Source organism: Moschus berezovskii, chromosome 15 (assembly GCF_049115385.1).
Source record: "Moschus berezovskii isolate FMDL1 chromosome 15, NW_MosBer_1.0, whole genome shotgun sequence".
Classification (NCBI taxonomy): Eukaryota; Metazoa; Chordata; class Mammalia; order Artiodactyla; family Moschidae; genus Moschus; species Moschus berezovskii.
This window is the reverse complement of record NC_142474.1, coordinates 10852198-10862361: the sequence shown is the minus strand read 5'-3', so window position 1 is coordinate 10862361 and position 10164 is coordinate 10852198. Positions and strand designations below refer to the sequence as shown.

The 10164-nt window shown below is 50.6% G+C and overlaps 1 protein-coding gene and 1 pseudogene across 1 annotated transcript; one reads left to right on the top strand and one right to left on the bottom strand.

Annotated features, from left to right (window-relative positions):
• Nucleotides 1–1377: 1377 nt before the first annotated feature.
• LOC129554914 (ras-related C3 botulinum toxin substrate 1 pseudogene) lies at nucleotides 1378–2635 on the top strand (annotated as a pseudogene).
• Nucleotides 2636–3263: 628 nt separating this feature from the next.
• On the bottom strand, nucleotides 3264–9345 carry FITM2 (fat storage inducing transmembrane protein 2). The gene is made up of 2 exons (XM_055437617.2): nucleotides 9101–9345; nucleotides 3264–6627 (listed from the first exon to the last, which is right to left on the bottom strand). The coding sequence occupies exons 1-2, from the start codon at nucleotides 9334–9336 to the stop codon at nucleotides 6012–6014; spliced, it is 852 nt and encodes a 283-aa protein (XP_055293592.2). The 5' UTR covers nucleotides 9337–9345; the 3' UTR covers nucleotides 3264–6011.
• Nucleotides 9346–10164: the final 819 nt, after the last annotated feature.

Genomic DNA, 10164 nt, shown 5'->3' with positions numbered 1-10164 from the left:
TTGAACCTGGATCTCCTGCATTGCAGACAGATTCTTTACCATCTGAGCCACTAGAGAAGCCCCCTGATTATTTATCTGATTGGCAACAGATAAATCTTGACAACTTTTCACTATCACAAATCAGTTCAGTTCAGTTCAGTCACTCAGTCGTGTCCGACTCTCCGCGACCCCATGAATCACAGCACGCCAGGCCTCCCTGTCCATCACCAACTCCCGGAGTTCACTCAAACTCATGTCCACAGAGTCGGTGATGCCATCCAGCCATCTCATTCTCCGTCGTCCCCTTCTCCTCCCGCCCAATAGCTGCAGTAAAATCTTTTCTGCTTATCTTTGCCCGCCTCGGTGAGCACTCCCATAGCCTAAATCCCTAGACAGAGATTGTTGGGTCTGCACAAATTTTTGGTTTGTTCTTGCTTTTGGCCACGCTGCACCACTTGTGGGATCTCAGTTCCCCAACCAGGGATTGAACCCAGGCCGAGGCAGGGAAAGCCCCGAGTTCTAAGCACTAGACCATCAGGGAACTCCCAGGTCTGCACATTTTAAGTTTGGATACAAGGTTACCAGGTAATCACATGGGCCCAATGTACTATCTCCCCTCTCCCCAGGGGATGGGAAGACCTGTTTTCTGTGCTGTGTGTGTTCCCTTTTAAAACTCCCCAGAGACTGCATTAGGGGTTTCTACGACAACTTCTGGAGGTGGCTATACTGCACAGGGTTTCCCTTAGCAGAACCTGCCTCCTTCTTGATAGATACTGAAATTGGTTTGATTTTGGAGACTTTTTAAAAAGCCTTCTGAAGTTCATCCCTCTGGGAGCCAGGTCCAGCTCTCCATGCCCAGGAAGTTGCTACAAAGTCAAGCAATCAGGTCTGAACTGCATTAGTTCTGACGTGAACTGCATTAGTAATTATTGATGCAGAGAAAAGCCAGGGTGTGATCAAGTGCACCCAGAGGTCGGCTTCCCCATCACTCACTGGGAAGCCAGCTGCCACCTCAGCTGAGTGGGAGTCTCTTTTCATGTTGTTTCCTTAAATAAAAGTCCTAACATGCTTGGGAGAACTTTTCATCAAGCGGAACAGAGAAATAGGGTAGAAGAGTTGGTGAGGTTAACGAGTCTGTGCCCACCATTTATCAGATACGGAAATTGAGACCCAGAGATGTTGAGTGACTCGGTCAGGGTCACACAGAAGAGCAGAAAGAGCAGTGGGGGAAGCCAGCTCAAAGCAGGCATTTGGAGTTTTCCCCAGCTTTGGGTGGTGGCTGCCGCGGGGCTCCGGCGTTCCGTCGGCGGAGGGCAAGGCGGCCTGGACAGCCCCCTGGCACCTCTCCCGGAGATCGCCACCTTTCTCCTCAGCGCCCGGCGCAGCGAGCGACCCAAATACAGGCCATCAACTGTGTGGTGATGGGAGACGGAGCTGTGGGTAAGACTTGCCTCCTGATCAGTTACACTACCAATGCATTTCCTGGAGAATATATCCCCACTGTCTTTGACAACTACTCTGCCAATGTCATGGTAGATGGAAAACCTGTGAATCTGGGCTTGTGGGACACAGCCGGACAAGAAGATTATGACCGATTACGCCCCCTGTCCTACCCGCCGACAGATGTCTTCTTAATTTGCTTTTCTCTTTTGAGTCCTGCATCATTTGAAAATGTTCGTGCAAACTGGTACCCTGAAGTGCGACACCGCTGTCCCAACACACCCATCATCCTGGTGGGGACGAAACTTGACCTGAGGGACGATAAAGACATGATCGAGAAACTGAAGAAGAAGCTGACGCCCATCACCTACCTGCAGGGCTTGGCCATGGCCAAGGAGATCGGTGCCGTCAAATACCTGGAGTGCTCGGCGCTCACGCAGCGAGGCTTCAAGACAGTGTTTGATGAGGCGATCCGGGCGGTTCTCTGCCCGCCCACCCCCCCATCAAGAAGAGAAAGTACCTGCTCTTGTGAACGCCCGCCCCTCCCACCGTCCGCCCCCAGGACCCTTTGTATGCTTTGCTCAAACGGTGGAGCCTTCGCGCTCAATGCCAAGTTTTTGTTACAGATTAGTGTTTCCATAAAACCGTTTTGAACCAATCAGTCATTTCTAGGTTTTGTTTGTTTAAAGTTTAAACGTTCAAACTTTCACATTCTATTAAAGTTCAGCCCTAAAGTGACAAAAAAAAGAAAAGCAGGCATTCGCACTTCTGAGTGCTCTTGACAGCACAGCAGGGCGCCTCCAGGATCTCCACCAAAGTCTTTTAGTTCGCCATGTTTCATTCTGTTGCTCTTGAGCATTAGCGGAAAGGTAGGTCTCTTAAGAAGAGAGATCTGAATGAAAATCACGGCACTGCATGCCCGTGCCTTTGTGTGTGTTCTTCTCACGTTCCTGGATTCTATCCTCTGCCCAACTGTTTGAACTTTTCCCCATCCTTCAAGACTCAAAAGAACTAGGTTCTGGGGAAATATCTCATGATTCTGCAGGGCATCTGGTGGTCCCCTGCTGCGTTCCCAGGCCCTGACCTTGGCCAGAGCTCGGAACACTTGATGGTGTCTGTCAGCTCATCAGGCATCATCTCCGTGAGTGAAAATCCCTCAGATGCAAAGATGGAGCAAATTCACCTTTGCAACCCCAGCACACACCTCAAGTTCTGAAGGGACAGACTTTGGACAAGCTTCAGAAGGGAGGGACTTTTTTATCCTGGCCCAGCTCCTGGCTCACAGGATAAACTCAGGAAGGGTTTGGTGCTGCTGAGGGCATTTGAACTGGGAAGTTCTGCCACAGGAGGAGCATCAAATCTTGGAGCCCTTGAACTTTCTATAGACCCTGCGTGGAGGGACTGAGTAGGTCAGGCTGACAAAGGAGTAGGAGGTAAAAGGTACAGAAAGTCCTCACAGGCATACAGGCCTCTAGAGTGAGAAGGAGTTTTCACAGATGACCTCGTTTGAGTCAACTTTGTAACCGCCCTTTGTGTTACTTCTACGAGGCTTAGCCTTCCTCCTACTGCCAAGAAAACTGTTTGCAAATCTGGCAGATACAGACCTCAGGGCTCTGAGACACGGATGTGGCACAGGGGCAAGGAGTAAAGCAAGCTAAGAAATAGGTGACAACCCATCCTTAGTTTCCAGGGTTGAGAAGAAAATAAGTGTGACGACAGCCTTGAAATTCCCTATCTGTGACGAGGGGCTACACTAAGAATTACCCTCCTTTCATAAAGCGGGCTGAGCTCTCCTGGTTCTGGAATTAAGGGTTGTGGAAAAGAACACACGCAACGCAGCAATGTGGGGTTTTCATTATCTCCAGTTTACTTCATTTGCCTGTTTACACACAGGATCTGTGTGTATACAAAAACAGTGGCAAGAGCCATTCGCTAAATACAATCTGGTATGCAGACTATGACAGATGCGCATGGAAAACGAGGCGCCAGTGACTGAGCCTCAGCACGGAGGCAAACCAAGCACGGTGGTGTTCCGTGGTTGCAGACGCCCTCGGAAGCCTCTTGCTCAGCACCGGGGGAACAGACACTTTTCAAAAGACAAGGCTATTTCGACAGGACACCCAGACCCTGAATGGCACTCCAAAGAAGATGCTGGTTTCCCTGCCTTCTCTAGAGGAGCCAAAAAGTTCTAAAGGTGTAATCAAGAAAAAGGAAGCAGGGGGATGGTCACCCGCTACGCCCATGTGCTGGGCGTTTTACCTGCATTGTCTCCCTTCATCCCGACAGGACCACCTCCGTTTTACAGATGGAGAAACTGAGGCGTGCCCACGGTCAGACAGTTCTCTGTGGTGGTGCTGAGATTTGGACCCACCTGTCACACTTGCCTAAACCCAAACGCTTTCAGCCTTGCCATGCTGTCTCACATACAGATGGAGAGCATGTCCCCCAGTGACAGGCAAAAACAATAAGACTGAGCGGGACGTGGAGGGAGACTTATGACTCGACAAGATTCGGGGACGGACACTTTCCACGGAGCTGATGTAGGGCTGAGCTTGAATCAGACCTGCAGGAGAGCAATGTCTGGAGATGTTTACGTGGCATAAACCTTGTGTCTGCTGCCTTTCGGTGCTGAACGTGACACTTAAGAGAGATTTCGATCCCTTCACCAAGCCCCTGCCACCTACCCACCCCCTCGGCCACCCCTGGTTTACAGATGAAGCTCCAGAGAGCAAAAGCATTCTCCTGGAGGGTCCATCACATCTTGCCTGTGCTCCCAGGGCACCATGGCGACACCTCCGGAATTTCACTGCCAGGTGCTTCTGCCACCTTTGGGTGCAATGCGTCACACCTCACATTTTGATCGATACAGGATAACCTGTGGCCGGATGAGATACGTACTTTAAATACATATTTTAAATACATCTTTGTAAGCAATATGTTTTACACCGAAGATTTCCCAGACATCAAGCTCCTAGCAACCTAAGCTTGAGTTAAACCGGTCAAGTGCTTATCAGTTAATGCTATTACCAGGCTTGACTGGGGGTAAAGAGTATAGGAGAAGCTTCCAGGATGATTATCCAAAATGCAAGGGGTTGCAGGCAGACGCTTTAACCTCTGAGCCACCAGGGAAGCCCCATGAAAGGCTTACGGAGACACAATGAGAGAGGGAAGGGGTATCTTATCACAGCACTGTGTCTTTGTTGGACAGATGGAACAGAGTATCTAACCCTTTCCAGCATTCTCACGATGAAGGCCACACAAGGACAAAGCTGGAAATTGAGAATGCTGCAAATGGGAAAGAAAAAGTCAAGTTTAAGGGCAGATGAACAGACCCTGGTTTGGTGTGGTTTTTGGTGGTGGTCCAATTAAGAAGAGAGAGGGGCCAAAGTCAAGCCACCATTTAACAGGGACGATCTTGCAAACAAGTTGGCTTCTTGCCCTCAGAAGCAAGGAAAGACACCTTCCTCCACTTCTGACTTATCATAATCTTGTCTAAACGGGTAAAAATGCTCTGGGCCAGAAGACTTATTATCACAAACTCTGAAACACTGTTCAGTCTAACACCACTGATGCGTGGTCAGGAGAGTTTTAGTGCAAATAGGCATTTTGCAAAATTACTCTGACTCAGCTTAAAATTCAACAAGTTATTTAAATGTCTGCTTCCCAGTTTGATTCTTAACCGAGAAAACAGCTCCGCGAGCTTGAATTTAATACCATAAAGCTGAGAGTGTTCTAGTGTTCTAAAAAACCCTCAAGGCACTCGACACGTGTGCCAAAGTGCAACACTGGAGTCTTGAGTTATTTTTGGAAGTTCTGTCAACAGAGAACAAATACCATGGTTGTTATTAAAAACTATAAAGTATTCACTCAAAACAGAAGGGGAGGGGAGATAACCTTATTGCTCCAAAACCCAATATACACTAGACAACATGGACAGAAAATTATCAGCGCTCGTTACATAAAAAGTATCCAGTACTCTGTCACAGAGGCACTCCAGCATGACTGTTTTGGTAGTTAATCACAAGTCAGTTGAAGTATCTGACATTCCACAGATAGAACAAATACTACAACCAGAGTGTCTCTTTGAGGCGGTTGGTAGTGATATATAAAGAACCCTGCTGGAAATAAATGCTTATGCAAAACTGACCAGAGGGCATGGTTGTTAATTAACAGCATCAGCAGCCCTTGAGAGAAGACAGCTAAGGATGAGGGGGCGAGCGACGGCAGCAGGGGAGGGTCCTGAGCCGCACCCCCCAACCCTATTCAGCCACACCAGAGAGGCCTTCCGGACTCTGCCCTCTCGCTGAGCCTGAGCTCGCCATCCAGGGACAAAAGGGACGGAACAGATTAAGGTCGAGCCTTGCCAGGGACGCAAAGTGCCTGACTGGGGATGGCGGTGCCTGTGACACAGCATGATGTCGCCAGGCCCGGCCTGGCTCCCTAGACTCCTCCACCGCACCCACCCCCACCCCAAAACTGCTCAGTAAGCTTCCTTCCCAAGGCGGGATCGATCATTTAGTCAAACAATTAAGGAGAAAAAGAAACGGAAAAACCTTTTAACCCCGGTCCTGCCCTCATCCCTTTTGTCTCTTTTATTTCTTGTAAGTGTCTTGCTTCAAATTCAAGCTGGAGCTCTGGGGAGGAAGTCCTGGAGAAAAAGATTTCAGATACCAACAGCCGTACGTCCCATACCAGCCCAGCAGACCGAACAGGGTGCCAAACACTTTCTGGGACAAGTTGTGGAAGTAGATGGCCGTGCACAGAAACATCCAGACCCAGATGAAGGTCAGGAAGCCTAGGGCCACCACCAGGGTGGTGATGGCTGTGTGGAGACAGTGGTTTCGGTCCGTCTTCACCTCATGCAGCACGGCCATCTCCTCCACAATCATGAGGGCGCAGAAGGTCAGCAGGAAGGAGTGGCCTGAGATGTCGAAGCCGTGCCAAAAGCCCCCTTCCCCGTGGCACTGCTGCTTGCTCTGGTGCTCCTTTCTCTCCCCCTCCAGGGCTGGCGACTGGTAGCAGCTGCCTGTGTAGTGCTCGATGTTGGAGAAGATGGCCGTGCAGACGTACCAGATGGCCGTGCCCACGAGCAGTGTGCTCAGTCGCCGCAGGACCAGGCCGGCCTTGCCTGTCAGGTGGTAGTTGGTGAGGGCGATGAAAGGCAGGAGGAGGCAGAAGGTCCAGGCCCAGGCCACTTTGACAAAATACCTGGTAGAGGGGGAAAGCGGAGGTGAAGAGCAGGGATGTGGCAGAGAGTCTTGTGTCACATCTCAGGACTCTGGACTTGTGAGCAGGGAAAAAGGCAAAAAGGTGATAAAAGCTAGAGATGAAAACTTCACCTATATAAGTGTATGAACTATGAATACCTCCAAGAGAGTGAAAGTGTTAGTTGCTCAGTCATATCTGACTCTTGGCGATCCTGTGGACTGTAGCCCACCAGGCTCCTCTATCCATGGAATTCTTCAGGCCAAGAATACCAGAGTGAGTAGCCATTCCCTTCTCCAGGGGATCTTCCAATCAAACCTGGGTCTCCCACACTGCAGGCAGATTCTTTACCATCTAAGCCACCAGGGAAGCCATTAACACCTAATCCTCACACAACTCTGAGGCAGGTACTGCTATTATCCCCACTTTATGGATAAGAAAACTTTATCTGTACAGAGATACAAACACAGAGGCACAGAGAAACATCATGCCCAAAGCAGAGGTCATCGGTGGTGGAGCTGGGGTTCAAATCCAGGGCCTACTATCTTAAGCAATATCTTATTTGCTCAGGAAAGTAATTACAGACCTTTTATGTTCATCCGCTTTCCCACAGAACACTCAGTTACCCTGTGAGGAAGGTGTCATTAGCCCCATATTACAGATAAAGAATAGTCTGGTAACCTGCCCAGGATCACACTCACAAGACCAGCAAGCCCAGGTGAAACCAAGGTTTGGCCAGCCCCCAAACCCAAGCTTTTTCTACACCAAGGCTTTTTCCTGCGTGGCTGAAATGATCAGACAGAAGCTTGGCTTCTGGCTAGAAGACCCAGGTTCCAATCCTGACTCTGACGTATCACCACACTTCTCCGGGCCTCCGTTTCCTCAACTGTTAAATAGAACCGAGGGGACGAAATGACCTTTAAAATCCCTTTCAGAGCCAATAATTCACTAGCTCCCTTTGATTAATTATCAGGTTGACCCGGAAGTTCATTAAAGTCTTTCCGTAACATTTTAGCCAACCCAATAACCAGCACAGAGGTGTGGAACAAAGCACCGGAATTCATGAAGACTCTCAAACGACAGGAACTTGTCTGCCAGGCAGCTGGGCACCTAGCTCACCCAGGCCAGATTAAGCAAGCAGCTGCCTTGTCTGCCACCCCTGAGTTCATCAAAGGTGGATGACCTGGAGACCAGGTGCGGTCAACACACATGCAAGAGACACCTGGGGCCAGGATCACTCTCATAATCTAGTTTCAGCCCAGCCTCCATGAGTGGGGAAGGAAGGAAGGAAAGTGGGCCAGAGACAGGAAGACTCTTTCTTGGGTCCCAAAGCTTCCTCAGACAATACCCAAGCACCTGTCCTGAAAGCCTTCCCTGGGACTGACATGCAAGGATCTGGCTAGACTCAAGACCTGTTAGGTATCCGATGAAGCTGCTGGAGAAAGAAATTAGGATTTTAAGTAGATAAGCAAAGTTGGACTGACTCTTGCAAGATACCGCGGACACTGTAATTCCAAAGAAGAATGGAAGCTCACATCAAGGGAAAAGGTTTATCTTTCAGAGTTTTCCTTCACTATTGCAAATCAGTGTTTGTGTCAATAAAATCCAAGAGGTTTAAAAAAAGAATAAAAAGACTTCCTTGGCCATCCAATGGTTAAGACTCCACACTTCCAATGCAAGGGCGTGGGTTCAATCCCTGGTGGGGAACAAGCATCCCACATGCCTCAGGGCATGGCCAGAAAATAAATAAATTTTTTAAAAAAAGGAGTGGGTGGGTGGACTTAAGGAGAAGGCTCAAAGAACTCAGCTGGAATTGCATTCCTGGGCCACTGCCACGAACTTTGAGTAGCTGAGAAGATCAAGCAGATCCAGGGGAAAGGTCGTAGACTAGAGGGTTCCACTCCGGGGTGATTATCTTGGAGCGGGGGGTTGTCACAGGCTAGGACAGGCTTTCAAAGGTGGGGGTGGTGGGGGGAGGGAAGGGGTGTTGGGGAAAGAAGGCAGGTCTACTTGCCCCACCCAAGTGTGATGGGATTCCATCACCAGCTGGGGGGGATACAGGACTTAGAGCGGAGGCTCAGGGTCTGACACTGGCAGGCAGAGCAGGCACTAGCACTCCCTAGAGCAGGGGCCAACTCCTAATCCCGAGGGGAGGCACGAGAAGCAGCCATAGAGGCTGGTTCATGCCCCCTTCCCATCTCTCACCTCTACACATACAGAGATACACACAGCCTGCCCGTCACCCCTGCCCAGTCAAGCTCAGACTGTCTGCTCTGAATGTGCAAACGCGACTTGCTAGTGACACTAGCTATCCCAGGGTCCCCTCATCGCGACACGCGTGTAGACACAGCTGCCGCGATGCGAAGGACCTCTCCTTCCAATGACCCGTCCATCAGAACAGTTTAGCCCCGGCTTTCTGGGCAAGCCGACAGTGATGGCCACGGCGGGGGCAGGAGAGGACCTGGGGCGCACTCACACGTTGAGGACGTTGCGCTTGTTGCTGAGATAGCTCTCGGGCAGCGGAGAGAGCTCCTTGAGGAGGGAGCCCGCCAGCATCGAGGCCGCCAGAGCCCAGGGCAGGTATCGCCGCACTGCCGATCGCACCAGCGTCCCCCGGAGGACCCACGCGCAGCGCTCCAGGTGCTCCATGCCCGACCTCGCCGGCCACCGTCCGCCTCCGCGTACCCTCTCGGCCACCGTCTCGCCCTTCATCCGGGCCGGCGCCGCGGCCTCCCTTTGGGCGCATGCGCGCCGCTCGCAGGGCCCGCCCCTGAGGGGCGTCGGGCTTCGGAGCCCGCGCGCTCCCCCTCCTGGCCACCTGCAGCCTCTGCAGCGCGCCTGTCTGAATTGCTCATCCCTCCTTTTTTGTTCAGTTCAGTTCAGTCGTTCAGTCGTGTCCGACTCTCCGCGACCCCATGAATCACAGCACGCCAGGCCTCCCTGTCCATCACCAACTCCCGGAGTTCACTCAAACTCATGTCCACAGAGTCGATGATGCCATCCAGCCATCTCATTCTCTGTCGTCCCCTTCTCCCGCCCCCAACATTTCCTAGCATAAGAGTCTTTTCCAGTGAGTCAACTCGTCGCATGAGGTGGCCAAAGTATTGCAGTTTCAGCTTTAGCATCAGTCTTTCCAATGAACACCCAGGATTGATCTCCTTTAGAATGGACTGGTTGGATCTCCTTGCAGTCCAAGGAACTCTCAAGAGTCTTCTCCAACACCACAGTTCAAAAGCATCAATTCTTCGGTGATCAGCTTTCTTCACAGTCCAACTCTCACATCCATACATGACCACGGGAAAAACCATTGCCTTGACTAGACGGACCTTTGTTGGCAAAATAATGTCTCTGCTTTTTAATATACTGTCAAGGTTGGTCATAACTTTCCTTCCAAGGAGTAAGCGTCTTTTAATTTCATGGCTGCAATCAGCATCTGCAGTGATTTTGGAGCCCAAAAAAATAAAGTCTGACACTGTTTCCACGGTTTTTCCATCTATTTCCCATGAAGTGATGGGACCAGATGCCATGATCTTTGTTTTC

Excerpts from the sequence above, each read along its gene's own strand:
- FITM2 (XM_055437617.2), bottom strand. The coding sequence starts at position 9,336 with ATGAAGGGCGAGACGGTGGCCGAGAGGGTACGCGGAGGCGGACGGTGG. Across the intron at positions 6,628-9,100 it reads AAGCGCAACGTCCTCAACGT|GTATTTTGTCAAAGTGGCCT; the intron begins GTGAGTGCGCCC and ends CCCCTCTACCAG.